Source organism: Labrus bergylta, chromosome 17, assembly GCF_963930695.1.
Source record: "Labrus bergylta chromosome 17, fLabBer1.1, whole genome shotgun sequence".
Taxonomy (NCBI): domain Eukaryota; kingdom Metazoa; phylum Chordata; class Actinopteri; order Labriformes; family Labridae; genus Labrus; species Labrus bergylta.
Window position 1 is genome coordinate 12,914,645 of NC_089211.1, and position 18,531 is coordinate 12,933,175.

Consider the following 18,531-nt stretch of genomic DNA (forward strand, 5'->3'; position numbering starts at 1 on the left):
GTTTAACTCTTATAATTTGCAGCTTTACAAATCTGCAGAGGAAATATTTAAACACTACTGTTTTGACTCTCAGAGCTCTTATGAAAGGTAATTACATAACATAATTTGGATTGGTAATCAGACTTTATCCAAAAATGTGCAGCTTTTTAAGATCTGGAACTTGTTACGTGTTATATTGTTTTTACTTCCCCTACAGGATATCTTATTGTTTCTTACTTAGCAGCATTGTCTTTAAAAACTTACCGACACAAATCTTTGGAAAAACTGTTTTATCTTATATCATGGCAACGATCTATTTGCAATGCCCGAGTTTTCTTTTTAAACATGTGATCTAATTTGTGTTAGGAGCTAAAATTACTCCAGCGAAAACAGTTCTATCAGAGCTCTAATGATTTGAATCAAGCTGCACTTGACTGGGAGGTTTGGCACAATGGAGGCAGAGCAGGACTAAGAAGGTAGTTTGCTTCATGTGCTACAAAAATAACACATCTGTTTAGAGACATAAATAAAGCAGAACCTTCTCAAGAAGTATAGGATTACAAAATCTGAAAGAAATCAACTCAATTTGCCTTCAGCTTCTTTTTGTTAAATTGTGGTATGCCATGGGTACATCATTCTTTTGCTCTCACTTACAATTTGATTATAAAACTGGGTCACTTGGTGTGGACAGCTCGAAGGTAAATGGACTTGAGCTCTTCTGTCGTCTGACAGCTGAGGTAAATAAGGCATCAAAAAGTTCCAGTCCAGATGTGAAGTCCTGCCATACCTTAACTAGGTCTGAATGGTAAAGTTTCTTGTGTGTATGTGAACACTTATTTATTATGTTTTCCAAATAAAACATTTGTAATGAGATATAGTATGTGTATCTTTTGGTACAGCTACATTGTGTATACATTTAAAAGTATAGCTACACACCTAATTCACAAAAAGATGAGTTTAAAAACTTTTAAGTTTGTTTACTGTGGATTTGAAGCTTGTGTTAGCTATCAGAATCAGAATCAGAATTCATTGGCCAGGTATGCTTACACACACAAGGAATTTTACTTCGGTGAACTGTGCTCTCAATGTACAAAAGAAAAACACAACAAGTACGTGAGAGCGCAGAACCATGGCAACCATTTGCGGCGGCACCATCTTGGTAATCACAACTACGATCTAGAGCAGCTTTTAGAAGGACCCAACAAACAAACCTACTCCCTCTACTCTTATAGTGATAAGGAGAGAACCTAAAAAAGAACTTAAGGCATTGTACACTAGTTGGTTTCCAGGAAGGTTCAGAAGGACAAAGAGGGGCGGAGACAAGAGGTAGACTGTGGAAGTGGAGAATAAAGTAGGAAAGAAAGACAGATTTCCAGTTACTAGGTAAGAAAGTGTAGTAGTGCTGGGGATTATCTGTGTGTGTGTGTTTCGTGTTTTAGTGTGAGCATGTGTGTTTGGGACGGGTGTCTAGATGCTGGGGAGTGGGACGATGTGGGTCTGATTTAACAGTGTCTGTCTGGGGGCTCTTACCGACATTGAAGGAGAGTGCTTCCACGAGTGAGGAATCAGGTCACTGAACATTGAGGGAACACTTTAACCTAGTTTTATGTGTGAATATTTTGTACATTTCTGTGGAACCTACAGTATTAAAACGATGACATTTTCCTCTAGCCTATAAGGTGGCCACTGGGATTGCCTATGCCCTGTATTTATGTAAAGTGTACATAACATATTGAAGCCTGCAGTGCATGACATAATCTCTCTGGGACCACAGAGGGAGCTCCAACACTGAACCCTGACAGACATGCTGCACAGAGATCAATAATTTAAGACAGGGTCAGCCTGAATAATGCTGCCAACACGAGTGTGTAAACATGTATGTACTCGAGTGGGGGAGACTGAGAAAGACTTTAACATTTTGCTCCCCCCTTTGGTTCACTTTCTGAACTACAGCAACATTATTCTGTTTTGATTCATGTGATTGTGTGTTAAATGACGGAATCATTACAATGATTACATTCTGATGTAAAACAGAAGTCAGGGCACATATTTATATTGAAACAAGGTTAAGCTCTTTGAAATGATTCCCTTTGCACTGTGTGGCAAAACTAAAGCCTTTGTTCCCAGTAAAGAAGTTCAGTGGTAAAGTAACAAAAAGGCTTTCATATCCACTTAATTTATCAAACCAAGACTGCAAATGCCTCATGTGAACTTTACACTTTCAAGTAATTTGGCACAATACAGAACAGTGGAATTTGTACCCCATTATTTAAACTGAAGACATTTAAGAAAGGGGTCAAGCAACTCAAGCAAAACCTGTTGAGTATTTGTTTTCATGACAGAATCACAAAGTTGTGGGTCTGTCTGTTAATGTTTCTGCAGTCAGAACACATATAAAGTATTATAACAGTTATTAAAGTAATGCTCGAACCCTCACCGCTTCTTGGATTTGGCAGCGGAACACGTGGATCCTGAAGATCTCAGCGTTGTAGTGGCTCTCAGTGAAGGCAAAGCAGTCGCTCTCTGCTGTGCCGTCATGGCCCCGCACACAGAACAGAATCTTATAGATCGGGTAGTTGGCGATCTCTGTATTGGCATGAGGGTCCAGCAACCTGTTGGAATATAAGTGAAATATCGTTTTTTTGATTACTTCAAAGTCGCTGTTTTAAAATGGGATTTGTGTATGTGAGCTTTGTATGACATGTGACCACTAAGTACACAGTTTACATTCTTCATATAAATTTATAACATTAAAGAGCCCAAATTAATCATCCAAGTGATGAACTTATATGATCCATATGTTCCCCCCTACCTGACGGTGCCTTCAGAAACGCCTGGCACAGACAGTGTGACATCCAGGGGGAGTTGGCACTGCCCTCTGAGGATGCTCATCATACGGAGGGCTTCCACCTCGCTGCGGGGGGCGTTGACCGAGGCACACCCAAGATATGTCAGCTGGCTGAACACAACGCTGTCCTCATCTGGGATGGGGCTGCAAGGACTGCCCTCTGATGATGATTCATCCCCTGTAGGGGGAGGGAGAGATTGGGTAATGTATTATTATTATGGATTTGGTTTAATGACTCCTGTGTTTATGTGTGATAAAACTCTGGCTGTCTAAGAAACACGACTTCAAAGCTAACACTTACAGAACTGCCGTGTGCCTTTTAAAGACATAAGAACGACAAGAGAAGTCACACCATGTCTCACCTCGGTACGACCTCTCATTCAGCTCACTCTCCTGAGCCGTCTGAACAGGAAGCACCATCTCAAGCTTAGTTGGCGTCGGTGCGCTCAGAGGGTCTGTACCCAGAGGAACAGGCGATGCAGTAGTGGGCAGGAGGACATGGTCACCAACACCGAGGTTGTCCATCCCTGCTTCTGATCCGAGTCCAGCGTCAGCTACAGATGGTTCCATGAGGACATCCTCTAACTCCCTCTGGAGCTGCTGCTCACTTCCATTTCCCACAATCTGATTCATACATAAACACACACACACACAGGAGAGGAAACACACACCACGCACACATAGAAACAGACACAACCACATCAAGGAGCAGGAAAAAACTAGACAAATAAAGTAGCAAAAATTCACTAATAACAAAAAGTGACAGTTACAAAATAAAATCATTATAATAATCTCCATAATATCGTAATAATACAAGCTCATTTTAGGCAACAATTACTGTATTAAAATTCAGTTTTACAGCTTCTAAAATTGTGCATGTCTTTGCCTTGAACGGTGATTTTAGAATCAATTTATCAAAGTGATTTCAGGGAAAAGATTCTGTGTTCCATTTTTTTTACATGCAGAGCTATATTTTCATTACATTCATACCATATTAGTGATTAGTAGGTATGTGAGTATATGTTGTTAAAAAAAAAAACCCTGTATCAACACATTCAAAGAGCCATGTCAACAATAACTGTTTGAGCTTATTGAAAAAAAAAAAAAAAAAAAAATGACAATCACCAGGCTTTATGTGGATAAATCATGAGATGCCACAAAAGGAGGCAAATCCACATTTTCCGAACTGCTGAGAGCTAACTTCAGCTGCAGATGGCGCTGCTGGACTAAGCAATAAGGGACAAGAACACAACACATATTTACCAAGTAGGCTTCCCCTATAGTCAGCCAAAAATAATATCTGTTTCTTAAAGGTTTCATGGGAGATTCATTGCTGTTAGACAAAAGCAATCAACTGTAGCAGAACGGATTCTACCGCTACAGCAAATATGCAACTCTTGCTACAAAGCTTCTTATTATTCGAAGCTGATATAAAGTACCTATCAGTTCTATATTTAGGGTCACACATCTGACATGACGGCATATCTATGCAATTGAAGTGAGCCTTGTAGATATAGGTAGTGCAAAAAAAAAAAAAAAGCCAAGGTAGTGGTAAGATACAACTAATGGGTGTAACTAAGTCTTTCATAGATGCTAGCCAAGCTATCACTCAACAGCCGGCAAAAGTACATCGAGTTCAAATAATCACAGACAGAATCACCACGGAATCACATCACAGAAAGAGAGAAAATAAATAGATACTAGCCGGAGAGAGAAAACAGATAGAAGAGGAGGACAGGAAAAGATAGTGAGAGAAGAGACTGACCTTAAAGCTGACCCCTTCCTCAGAAATCACCTGCATAACAAACAACAAGTTTAGACACACTGACTCCTCTCTGACTGGATGGGTTGACTGGGAGGGGAAATGTACACAAAAACCAATACATAATAACTGGATGGTTGAGCGAAGTGAATGGAGGGATTGAACCGGTATATACTGAAAACAAAGGGTGTGTTTGAGGCACTGCTTTTCATCCATCGAATGGCAGAGATCACCACAGCTTTGCTGCAAGAAACTGATCCCTTAACTCAGCTCTATCAAAACAAGTGATGTGATCCAACAGACTCTATACTCAAGACTGCTGTCTCCACGCACAGCAGGCGACAAGAAGAAGCTATTGCTCTATCAACTGTAAATGCAACTTCAGTGTTCTGCTAGCTCCATCTGCTGGTAACTTCACAACATTACAGCAACAATCTCTTCCTTCACAAAGCAACACGTGGACAGGAATGATGCAAACTGATGGACACAGTATGACCATACAAGGAAGCTACTTAAATAAATACATTAAAAAATGAAACATTATTACGAGGGAGAGGAGAGAGGAGAGGAGGAGAGGAGAGGAGAGGAGAGGAGAGGAGAGGAGAGGAGAGGAGAGGAGGAGAGGAGAGGAGAGGCTGACTGCAATACCTTTCAGCGCTTCTTTTGGCTATCAGAGGTCACACTGTAATTCACATATTGTGGTGAAATAGCACATCTGTATACTAACAGGAGCGTTTGATTGGCTGTAGATTGGATATATTTTTTCTAAAATTAAGAAGTACTGACAAAAAATGACAAACCGGTAGAAAAGGTAAAATATGGCATAACATCTGGTCAATTTTCTTAGAATTTCAGCTAACTTTCGGATTTCTTTCTCCACTATCGCCTACTTCTTAAATAATAAGAACCAATTACAATAAGATAATTCATAAATCAAAAGTATTCTTCAAGACTTCAGGGATAATGACAAGATTTACACAACAAATGAGTGTTTGGGGGATTAAAGAACTTCCTTAGTATTAGTATAGAGTGACGAAGAACAAAAACACACACACATCTTAGAAACATTAGATAAACCAACGATAAGAAAGTTGAGTGAGAATGTGGATAGGAAGACCAAAGATGGTTAACCTCATGGTTAGTGTGAGACTTAGCATGTGAGTGATGAACACAACCTGTTTATAACGGAGTGAGTATGGACTTAGACCCCTGAGCTACAATTCTAATAAAGGTAAGCCTCAAATCTATGCAGAGCTTTTTTACTTGTGCGCTGATGTGACTAGAAAGGGGTAGGGAATATATACCCTCTTTTTCGGACATTATTACTTTTTGTTTTGTTTTTTATTATTTTATTCTAATTTTGGGTTCAAAATAAAGTCTATGTGTCTATAACCTCTTGATGATTTGGCTACCATCACTGCAGTTAGCAGTGGTTTACCATGAGACTGTGTTGGCCCTTACTAGCCTTCTTTTTGTACTTCAAACAATACTAATTGACAATTAGGATCATTTGGAGTTCAAGCTAAAAACAGTTGAACCACAGATCATTTTAAGGACCATACTGCAACGTGGGATGCATGTACACGTAACACACATAGTCTTTTGGCTCTTGCACACTGCCAGTTCAAGGCAGGTTACCAACGCTCCTGTTACTTCTTGTCTGCAATGTGTAATGCATGGAGGCAGAATGGTGGAGGGGAGTCATTTTGCCACCGATCCACCGTCAGAGGTAGTCACAGAGGCGTAATAGGGAGAAGTTGGCGATGGGTAACGTCACAGCAGGCCGGACGGATCATCTCTGAGCGGGTATGTGAAGCTCCAGCTGTGTGTTCACACACTGTGCCTATCACTTTTCCACTAATGCAATGTGAAACATCACACTGGGACAACCATATTTCGCCTTTGAGGAAGCAATGTGTGATTATAAATGCATCATGCTGGGATCTTTATTGTGGCACTGTTGCAGAAAGGCCCATTTAGACTGGCATTCACCATTTGTGTTTTGGCTTCATGTGAAAGCCAACAGGTTGTAGCAAATAGCCGCAAACTAGTACCAAGTATTATATCTCCCTTTGTGTTTGTGTGAAGCTATGAATCACAGCAGTAGTTGTCCAAGTCTCTGCTAAGAATGATGAAATCAGCTTCAAGATGTTTGGGTAAATCATGCAAATTGTTGTGAGTTAACAGTTTGCTAAAATGATACCATTTAGCCCAGTGCACTCTGGTCCTGTTGTACTTTTGTTATTTTGAAAATAATTAGTGCTTTCCATTTGACTCCCATTATTATTACTTCCATTATAATATGCAATGACCATACTTTTTGTTTGTTTTTCATGGGGAAATAGTTGTATCCATAAGGGTTTTATACCGTAAATGTCAATAGGCATCAGACACTCAGCTAGGGCTGTCACGGTGATATTAACAAGCAAACCGTGGACATGTTAGGACACCATCACAACCGCACTTAGGAGTCACCTCGCCCGACCTCATGTTCGGACGGAACAGCGCTGCACACAACGGACAACGCCTGGTGCTGAATCAAAGCACCGTCATGGCAGCAACAGTTATACCCAGAATCACCTCCTCTTTCGCTCTTTACCTACAAAAAAAAGGGCAAGACAGTGCTTTTTTTTGTTTTTTTAAACCTGTACAGTACAATATGGCTACACAGAAGACAAAATAAAAATCTGTTTTCAAATTCGTACCCTCAGTTTGCAAATCTCTAATCTGTGGGGACGGTTTCCTAAACTGTATTTGTGCATGTACGATGTGCACTGGGCAGCACACTTATTACAAATCTGTGCGCTCAGTGAGGTCTGGACGTTGTCAATGTCCATTCAGTGTATTAGCGCGCTCGTCACATTATGTATTCTGTAGTCAAATAGTACAGTACAAACGCAATTTATTGTGTTTTTTGCAAAAGACTTAAAAGGAGGTCATTCTGGTGATAACTGCTTAGTTCAGCACCAGGCGCTGTCCGTTGTCTGCAGCGCTGCTCCCGAACTGTTCCATGGTGTGAATGTCTGTCTCTGATAGTCATTGCATTGTTAAGGAAATATCAAAATAAATAAAAGTCACAATCAAACTAATCTTGCGGGCCAGATATTATTGCTAGGGAGCCAGCTTTGGCGCGGGAGCACCAGTTGCTGACCCTACACTCTGCACCTAAACTCTGATTTGACCAGTGCATCCATTAAGTCTCCTTTCTATCCCTTTTGCCTGCATCCATACCTACACCCAACCATCCTTACCTTCAGTCCTGTCTTTTCGTCATCACTACCATTATTAGTGGAGGAGGGTGTCTCGTCCCCCAGCCGGGACACAAGGACAAAGTCCTCACTGTTGAGGGTGGACACTGAGTCCGAAGACACGCTTATCTTCCCCACCGAGCCCTTGTCATCCATGGCTGCCGCTGTATAAACTCAGCCACGCTGCTCATGAATGGAAGACGGGAGGAGGAAGTGGTGGGAGATGATGAGCAAAATCCCCTAGAAAAAGAAAAAAAAAAAATGTAAATAAAGAAAAGAAGCAGAAAACAGTCATGATGTGATGAAATCCATGAAAAGCATCTTTTAAGGCAACTGGAATCTTGACTTTGAACCGTATCCTAGCTAGCTCACTAAAAAGAAAAGGTTCTATTATTCTCTTTAAGAGGTCTGTTAAAGCCTAAAGGTAACTGAGGGCAGCGTTGGAAAAAACCCAGAGAGTGGGGCTTAAAAGGAGAAAATAGAGGTGGCAAAAGAAAGGTCAAGCAAAGAAGCTTATATCAGGTGAAAGTGAAGGCTACAATGAGGAAGAGAATACAGGAATGATCAGAGGAAAGGACGGTCTGTGGGTCATTTCAGGATATTTTGTCAATCTCAGCCAATTAAAGGCGATATGTTTGAAAAATCGCTAGATGCAATGCAAAGCCGTGGTGATGTGTCATTGGAAAAGGATTATGGATATGAACATGAGAAATTAAGAAACATCTTTCCAGCTGGTTACAACGACCATCTACCTAACCCATGCCAGTGCTGCATCTTATCAAGATTCAATTGCGGTAACCCACCAACACTTCAAGTACATCAAACACATATTACTTAGAAAAAAAGATGTGCTGAATGAAAGTACTTTCTTGCATGCACTCCTTTCTGCATGACTATACTCCAGGCCTGCTGCCACAACCACAAATAAAGTGAGCTGAGATCGAGAGGGAAAATCTGCTGCACATTTACAGCTCTTCCTTCACTCAGCTCCTTCCACCAATGGAATGGAATTTATAAGACATCATATGTCTGCACAAAATGAATAAACGATTAATTCACATCTCAAAAATCTCATGATTGAAGGGCAGCAAAAGACAGGATTAATTCTAACCTCCAAAAGTCCAAAATGTTCAATAAAATGTGTGGAAATTGAAGAACTATAGCACTGAGGACGTAATTAAAACGAGTAACCTGAACTCTATTGTTTGCTTGAGAAAGCTAGTTGCCAATGTGTGTAACACAGGAAGAAAGGAGCAACAGAAGGTTCTGGCAGACGCTCAAGAAGAGACCAAAACAAGCTATTTTTGGCCTTCTCCCCAACTCTACTCCTCTCTTTCATCCTCTCTCATGCGTCCCTCTTTCTCTGTACCCACCATATCTCTCTCAACCTTAGTTTTTCATCCATTACTGCTCTAAAATAAGGGCTTGCCTCACACTCCTTGGACTTGCTTTTTTTATTTCATGTTGCTCTCTTGTCAAAAAAAAACTCGCCCTTCCTATTCAGAGTAGATCCCACAATAGAAAAGTAGCAGCAGAAAGGTCAATGCAGTTAATAATTTGTGTATTACTCATGATAACATTGTTATAGCAACCCAGAGTGAACCTCAATGGAGGTTTTCTTAGGGCAAAAACACAGAGTAAAGTAAACTGACAGTTTTAGTAACAAATGGAGCTCAGCGTAAGTTCAAGCAGGAAGACTGGTTATATTCTCTCACACATTCATTGCATTTTCTTCATTTAACTTAGCCACTCCCTCTCTATCACTTCCACCATCTCCCTGCTATCGTGATCGGCTGATTTGGGGCATTAACTCGATTCTGCCAACCAATCATCCTGCTGCGGTCACATTTTAAAATCTGTTGTTATCTCTCTTTTCCACAGTCAGTTTGTCATTTCAGTGCGATCACTGCGATCCTCTTCCGCCCCTGTCACCTCCATTCCAGCTCAGCAGAGTTCAGACACAGCCTCAGAAACTACTCCTCATCACATCCTGCATTCTTCTATCACCACCACCACCAGTGTCTAGACTCTGTAGGGAAATCCTATCCTGCTGTCGGCCTCGCTACCCCTCTGAGTGCATGAAGTCATCATGACTGAGTCTAATCTCCAAAGACTATCTTTTCTTAAAACTGTTAAATAAATAATTGTAAACTCTAACTTAAGTCTATACTGATTGAACTGGTCATTTTCTGAAAGTCCAGTGTGCTATTTATTCTCTTGTATTGAAAAAATGAAGTGGAATAGTTTGCTGCCTGTTTCATGTTCAGCAACAGATCAGGACATAGGTAACACACAGGTAACTTACTCGTTATTTTAAACATTTTGTTATTTAGGTTTAAAATATCATATAGTTAACAAATTTGTATAACTTATAAACAGTTGATCAAATTAAAACCCACGAGTCATGGGGAAAAAGAGCACCTGACTCAGTTGCAACCTAAGAAGGACTTCTGCATCACTCCTCAGTGCCTTCTTATCTGCTCAGGCTTTTAATCCTCAAGAGACATTGCAGATGTTTACTTTTGGCTCAAAGGCAGCTGATTTCTATTTTTAGCACACTTGTCCCCTGAGTGATTAGTCGACTTCGTTTCCTCACATTCAGTGTTGATGAATTTCAGTCTTTCCATATTTTGGTCTTAGGTTTTGCTGATCCTGCCAGCAGCACTTTGGCTGATTAATAATACCTATTTTAAAGTACTGCCATAATATCTCATGTAAACCACAGCTTCTACTTTGATAGAGGGACAGATAAGAAATCAGACTAATCAACAACCATGAGCTATATAAGAGAGGATGTAGTCTGTATCTGATGTAAATCTGATGTTCATTTTGAGAATCATGGTCCAGTTTTGGGTAAAATCATAGACTGTAAATATTAATGGACGAAGCCCGAGTGACATCAGCCATCTGTTATGGCAGGGGGCTCCGGAGACTCATTGGCAGCAGCCGCCATGCAGGAACGGCTGTCTCAGCCTCACTTTCAGTCAAACTAACGACAGGCTGAGAGCTGGAGCTCACTTTTGGCTGTGGTGTGTATGTGACTTCTGGTGTTCCTGAAGAAAGCCTCAAGCGGACACTTGACAATCTGTGGGATTTTGCACTTCCACATTGGCTTCATTTTTGAAGACCGGAGCTTGCCACTTGGCTAAAATATACAATTAAGCCTGGTTCACTGTAGTTCACAGCTACCTGTCGAGTCCCTAAAACTGCCATTCGACAACCAGTAGATACAGCAATGTATCTCCATATTGTCTTAATATTTGTATTTATTTTGTATTTAACCTTTATTGAACCAGGTTGGTCCCATTGAGATTAGAAATCTCTTTTTCAAGGGAGACCTGGCCTGTTCACTTGTAGAACCAGAACATGATGCAGAGAGCTATACAGTACACCTGGCTTCAAAACAGTAGAGCTCGAACCAACCATGAGTGTATTTGGCAAATAATACAGTTTCAATTTCAATCAACATTCTGGCTTATGATTGCTTACATTTCTTTTCTTATTTATCTATTTGCATGTATTGCTTGTTTCTTTGTTTACACTGTAAAAGGGTTTTTAAGTTCGATAAATTAATGTGTGAAGGTCTTTTTAAAGCTGAGACTTAATTTGTGCTGTTTTGTGAAAAAAATGCCAGTTAGTTCTAATAAATCCTTTATTTAAAAAAAAAAAAAAAAAAGCTCCTAAAGCACTGAAAACTTATCAACATTCGCAGTTTGGCATAGTCACACAGAGAGAAAGTACTGTTTCATACTGGATCACACGTACCTTGGGCACACACACACTAACACGCAGAAGCAGCTGTATTATGAACACAAATAAGCACTCCCCAACAGGCGCACATGTGCACACACACACACACACACATCCCTCTGACTCTCTGTCTTTGACTAGCTGGCGGCTCCAACAGGCTTATAATGGGTGCCTTGTCATGCTGCTTTCCTCCCAATCCTCAGACACAGCCCTCTGCCAGCTCCTGCCACGCTACACTGTTCTTTATCAACCTTTACAGTGCTTTGTTACACTGCCAAAAACAACACACAATCCACTATCACACCATTGATTGTTACAGAAATTAGCTATAGCATCACCTTCTGCCTGCATGTTTTAGAGGTCCCTACATTTCTTAAACTGGCAGACATTTTTTAGGCTTGTGAGCATGTTATATTTTTTAACTGATTAAATAACTAGCTACAACCTTCCTTTTTATTTCCGGGTGTCTGTTTCAACATATTTTTATATCTTTTAAAGTTTAAAACATTGACTTTCTTCAAATAAGATTCAATTGAAAGCAGCATGTTGGAAAGAAGAGGAAAGGAGGGATGAGGAGAAGAAAAGGGGGAGAGAAGCAGGAAGCAGTTTCCTCTGATAGAGCGCTGTTGTTTCTGTCACCGTGACAACAAGTCATTCAGTGTTTCATTTAGTCCAAACTACCTCTGGCAAAAGTGATGATACTCAGGCAAATGCTCAAACAAACATTTTTCATTCATTTTGGTTCTCAGCCTGTTTCTTACATGTATTTTTGTTTTCATTTACGTTAAAATATCATTGTGCTCTATTAATTATATGCTTAAGGGGCAATTTTGTTCAAGTTAAAGACATCGCCATCGAGTAAGACGGTCATTAAAGTCGTTAAATTTCAGTAATCTTAACAGCCTGTAACATTTTTTTTTTTTTTTTTTAAAGGGCTACTCAACAATTTGGAACTTTAATGCAATATGAGCATTACCAACAAACACATGGTCTGTCCATTTATTGCAATGAATACGATTGTTTTTCTATCTAAACGTGCAGTGATGGAGGCATGGCACAGTCAGATGAAACTCAAGATAGCTTTCAACTACACTCAGATTAATCAATGCCGGTTTAGTGGTTATGTATTTGGGATTTCTTATTTATTTAGGACTGGGAGTTATTGCTTATGCATTTAATTACGGTTCTTCTTATATCAACAACAAAAAAATCACCAGCACATATTCAGTATTTTTCATGGGCCTCATTTTTACATTTATGGGCCAAATTTTAGATTATTCATATCAGCAAAACATGGCAGAAGTGAACTGCGCATTAGGGAAAAGGCCACTGACAACAGGTAAAAAAAAAAAAAAAAAAAGAGAGTGACTGAACCTGTTTTATGAGGATTGAGCATCAAAGAGATCACTCTGCAAAGGAGGGAGAAAAGAGCCACATCCCTAAACACTGGAATGTAATAGATAACATTTCACATTTTTTACAATGTCAACAAGAAATATCTGGTCAAGTGTGATACTGTCTTGGCCAGGTCTCCCTTGAAAAATAGGTTCTTAATCTCAATGGGACCAACCTGGTTGAATAAAGGTTCAATTAAAAAAATGCTCTGGTGCAAGTGCTGCAGATAGTGCTGAGAGTATCGTTCAGTATTGTAAACCCTCTGCACTTACCGTACTGTTTACTGCAATTTACTGTACAGTATGTTGCCTGAACAAAAGGTTGAATCGTCAGCTCAGTACATATGGCACTTACATATTGGCACAGGGAGTCAAATTTACACCATATGGTGCTTTTTAAATTTAAGAGAGAATACGCAAATGGTAGTAAAAATAGCCATTTTGCCTGAAAAACAATTAAAAACCAACATTTATTTTCTATAATTGATTGTGGCAATTCTTCCCTTCTGATAAGCTGGATTCTGGCACCTTTTGGCATCTTTTTCTTGAATAATAATTGAAAATGTATTTTGGCATTGACTTAAGGATCAGTCATAACATTTTTGATGAGTTAATAATATTAATATGCAAAACATGCAATGGCATTTGATTCTTTATGCTGCTGCAGTTGAATACTACATTCATGAGTATTTTCAACAATTGCAGGTTGCTAACATATGCTTCATAAAAAAGTTGCAATCATGTTCCGAACTGTATTTTTAAGATTACAAACTAAAGTGTCTGGTGTAGTAGGTCTGAGGTTTAACCAACACTCATCAGATATGTAAAGTGATAACAGTATTTAGGTTGAACAAGTCTGGGTGTGTCCTGCAATGCACCATAAGAACAGTTTAGACTAAATGACTATTAGGAAACTTTGACAATTGAAGCGTATATTCTACAAGCTTTTCATACATCAATCTCTATTTCAAAATGAGCAGGAATCTCAGCCCTTGTCTTTTTTTTTTCCTCTACCACTCTCTGGCTGAACAGGCTGTTCTGGGCTGCCAGCTGGGCCTTGTGTGCACCTCACAAGGGAGAGGAAGATACAGCCACAGAAATGGCTGAACTTATATGAGGTGAGTAACAAGGTGCAGAAGAAAGGGAGAGAAAGGTAAAAGAAGAGGAGCTCTGTTCTTTATGACATGAACTGTAAAAAACAAGGAAACACACACACAAGCCCTCATGCATACCTTCATTTAAATGTTATTTGTGCTGAGAATATTACCATCATTTAGATCAGCTAGAACACACTCCCAGTTGAATATCCAGAAATTAAACCTCTGAATGTCTAACACTCAGCAAAAAAAAACAATCTCACATGACTGCACGGATCACACAGTGCAGGCCTTCCTTCAACTTCTGAAATGAAGCAACAAACCCCTCCACTGTCAGCTTAACAATGTGCGGCTGTTCACACACATTGCTGTGTCTCTGCTGGTTAATAAAGACAAATACAACCGCTTATAAAGGAAACATGTGTTTAGAGAATGTGCTCACAGACAAAGTGTCTGTCAAGTAACTATTTCAAAATCAAATTCAAAAGTGGCACTTTTAAAACATTTAAAATTAACACGGAAATTAACTGCATTTTGGAATCCATTCAAGCTTAACAAATGGATGAATTTGATCAAATGTATGAGTTTATCTTAGTTTCACAAAAAACACAAATTGCCCGACAACAAAAAGAATCAAAAACATGGGAAACATATTTGTGGGTCTTGCATGTCTGTCTGTTCAGACATTTGAAAGGAAGCATTATTATGAAATCCAAACGGCAGCAGCACGATAAAACATTAATACCGTCCAAAAATAACCAGGAAGATCAAAACATGAAATATTTAATGGGCAATCGGTGATTTTAAACACTGATTAAAGTTTGAACCCTCTGCAGGGGATGACTGCAAGGTTGAATAATTTCAGCTCCCTATAACAGGCAAACATTTACTTTTCTGATCTGAGTAATTAGGAGGGAATCCTCACACTCACCCAGAGATCTCCACATATGAAAACAGGCACAACCTTAAAAACCACTAAAACCTTAATCTACTGTAAATTACCTGCTACATTAATACATATTCAAACAAAACAACCAACATCCTTTTTTTATGTTATAAAACTGTGATGTGTATTTAGTTGATGATAAGTAAAGTAATTTTGCCTATTTCTGAGTGAGAACTTACAAGATAATAACTTATGCACACATAAGATATATTTATTTTACTTTTTGGGACTTCAGGGGTTCCATACAAAATAAATCTTTTTTTTTTCCACAAAGAAGTCAAAGAAGAAGTTGTTGCTGACAGCCCTCCACTGCCAAGCCACTCAGTCTACACCAGACCCCCCCAATGACAGGTGCATCAGAGGGGCGTTGTCAGGATTTCAGAATATCCAGAGTTCAGTTCAAACTTAGAAAGTGCAGATAGAGCAATTACAGGAAGGTCACAAGGGGGACGCAAGAAAAAAATGTGTGGAATCAGAATCTAAACAGAAAGTGCATCAGGCATTACGTTGCTTCTGGCGAGTGGGCTTACATTCATCATGATTTTAATATGGTTACACTGGAGGGAGAAGTTGGACAGCACATGCTAAAATGTTGCTATTTTCTATTTCCATTTCATACAAGAAGCTGGACCTCAGAGCTAGCTTAATATTGATAGTGTATTAAATAGTTTTAACCTTGATCACATGAATAACAGTGTTTATGTTCGTTCTTGTTATTCCTCACTTTATAAACTGTAGATCAGCGGAATCTTAAAACTGCTGTTTTGATTTGTTGAGTGTGTTTAAAGCAACTACACATGTTGTAAAAGACAAACATAACAATATAACTAGGAAAATAAATCATACTGGTTACATGTTGGCTTAAAAAGTATAACACAAAATATATATGGAGCACTAACCTTCCTCCTTCCCTTTAACACATTGATTGTTGTTAATTATGCAAATACTTGAACATGTGAGGACTAAATGTAATGGAAAGTTTCAGGAAACAGAACAGGAACAAAGCACTGAGTTAGGTGGAGTGACAGTTGGCACAGTTGGCACATTTGGCTCATTGCGTGTTCTTTAATAGTAGGAAGTATTCCAACTTCCATCCGCTAACAACCAAAGTATTATGGACAATGACATTAGTCGGTTAAAAACATGAATCAATTAAACCCGCTAGTGTGCTGATGTAACCTCTAGTGGCTCACTAAACTGGAGAATGAGAGAAATATAGATAATACCTTGAGGATAACTTGAACCATTCAACAAATAAAGAAGAGCAGAAAATATGTCGGCGAAAACGTATTCATTTAAAAAACCATGTCCAATATTTAAACAGCCACTTTGTTGATTATAGCACAGCAGCAATATCAAGGTTTACTGTTCAAGTTCAGCTCTTTTTCATGCAGAATATATGTTTGGTGTGTTTTTGTATATTTGTGTGTGTGTGTGTGTGTGTCATTGAGGCCAGCAGACAACTCTCAAATCTGAAGTGTTTCAAAAGTCTACCTGTGCACATAGACAAGAGACTTTTTTTCAAATAATACCTGCTGGTCCCTCCCTTCTCATGTGACGACAACAACAGGACTTCAACAAACAAAACAGAGTGGATTAAACATCTGCTGCACAGACTGTTATATCTGCAACACCTTTAAACAAGTGATTCACTTTAGTAGTAGTAGTAGTGTTTTATTGTTTTATTGTTTTATTGTTTTATTGTTCAACAGTCCACAAACAAGTGAACTAAAGTAGCCCCAGCCAAGCAGCAGTGGTATAATACAGGAAACTGAACCGTAGATGTGATTTTTTTTGTACACTGTGGACTCGGAAAAGTAAATAGCCTACTCCACAATAACTCATCGTACAGAAACCTTACACTACCAGCCCATAGGCTACACCACAATGCTTATTTCGGTACACTGATAGCAGGCATTAATTGGCTTTCTGGTCGCAGCGGGTACACCTACTTTTGTAGAAGCAATTAAATCTGCTTCATGCCACTGCAACCACACAAACTTTTCTGAGCCTTCATACATTTTGACAGATTAATGACCCTTTTTTCTCGATAACACAAGGGCGTGCTGAACACTAGCTAGCTCTGAAGTTAACTCATTGCCCCCAGTTCATGTTAGCTTAGACAGCTACACAGCAGTCGATTACAAGTCCCGACAAGAACGACAAACAACACAGTGGCCAACTAGATAAACTACAGCGACATTGTGTTAATGCAAACGCACGTAAAGCTATGCACAAACATTTGTTAAATAAACCCCCGCTGACAGGCCGTCGCTGAAAGCAGCTTTCATGCGGGCCATTACTGTACATGGCTAGTTAGCTACGCCTGCTAGCCATGCTACACAGGCAGTTACAACAAACAAAAAGGTAGCTATATTTGTTCATAACAAAAGACACAACCATTTTGAGCTTTGAGGAGAAAGGTATGTGCATGTACAAAACAGCTTACCTGTATTCCCACTGTTATATTTATTCCAATGGCGGGTGGCCCAACATTACACTTTCCCAACAACATCAGCATCCAGCCGAGCTGTAAACACAAGCTCCACCAACCCGCTGACACCGGAACTGCGCATGCGCCTGTCAGTCCTCTGCCGCTTGTGCTGGGGGACGTGAAGGTTCGGCATGATGCGCGCAGAGGTGTCTGTGAGTCTTGAGGACCACTTTAAGTTCCAAGACAAATTGGAGGAGTCTCAACTATCGTCAAGGCAAGTGTCAAGATCTTAAGGACATATCTAAGTCATCACCTTATTTTTTATCAATTGCAATTATTGTTTTGTTTTTTTCTAGCTAAGAGTTAACTATATTAAGATTACTGCTAAATGTAACACCTTTGTCTTCACAGGATGTTTGCGAGGTCAAAACTTGACACTTTCTATGGCTTCTCAAGTTATTATTTTGTGTGATTTCTGTTAGTGTCTAGTATAAGTAGCCTATACATCCCCATTGCCCAAGTTTATTAACAATGTTTTACCTGTCCTTAGAATAAAGATGTCAACTTTAAACTGGGATTGACCTCTTGCAAATTCATATCATTTTTACCTCACTGAGATCAAAATCACTTTTAAATGTTCTACCTCCTACAGTTTAGTGTTTTGGCCATTTAAAGATAAATTAGTAAATATGATCATACACCCATTCAAGAGATGTTTTTTTTAGTTGTGTCATCTCCTTCCTCACCTACTTCACATTGAAGGGTAGTTTTGTTGGGACTGCATCTGTGTGTTTACAGCAGATTCTGGGCGATTAATCTCTGTGAATCAGGCACAAGACCACAGCAGTCAGCAGTTAGAAACACACCCACTGTTCTCATTGTGTTGTGGTCATGCTGGCCCTTCCTGTCCAGCCAGTCGGGGGCTTGTAACACAAAGCTTTTCTTTCTTCCTCTCTAACATATTATAAGCCTGTCACTACAGTGCAGAGTTGGTTCCACTCACACATGTTTACGTCACTAGATTTTTTTGTTTACCATGGAAAATGTATTGTGATACAGCCGCAAAGGCCTCT

General features: G+C 39.5%; 1 protein-coding gene across 3 annotated transcripts in view; it reads right to left on the reverse strand.

Annotated features, from left to right (window-relative positions):
- The window catches only part of LOC109987117 (rab GTPase-activating protein 1), a 75,397-nt gene extending 57,790 nt beyond the window's left edge, over positions 1–17,607 (reverse strand). Inside the window, exons 1-6 of one of the 3 annotated variants that reach the window (XM_020638102.3) lie at positions 17,474–17,607; positions 7,841–8,077; positions 4,593–4,622; positions 3,190–3,451; positions 2,792–3,005; positions 2,417–2,591 (exon numbers count right to left, since the gene is read on the reverse strand). In XM_020638102.3, coding sequence (XP_020493758.2) covers positions 2,417–2,591; positions 2,792–3,005; positions 3,190–3,451; positions 4,593–4,622; positions 7,841–7,993 — 834 coding nt within the window. In that variant the 5' untranslated portion in view covers positions 7,994–8,077; positions 17,474–17,607. The remainder of the gene's footprint in view (positions 1–2,416; positions 2,592–2,791; positions 3,006–3,189; positions 3,452–4,592; positions 4,623–7,840; positions 8,078–17,473) is intronic. The other 2 variants (XM_020638103.3, XM_020638104.3) reach the window with 2 other exon arrangements.
- Between the last annotated feature and the right edge of the window lie 924 nt (positions 17,608–18,531).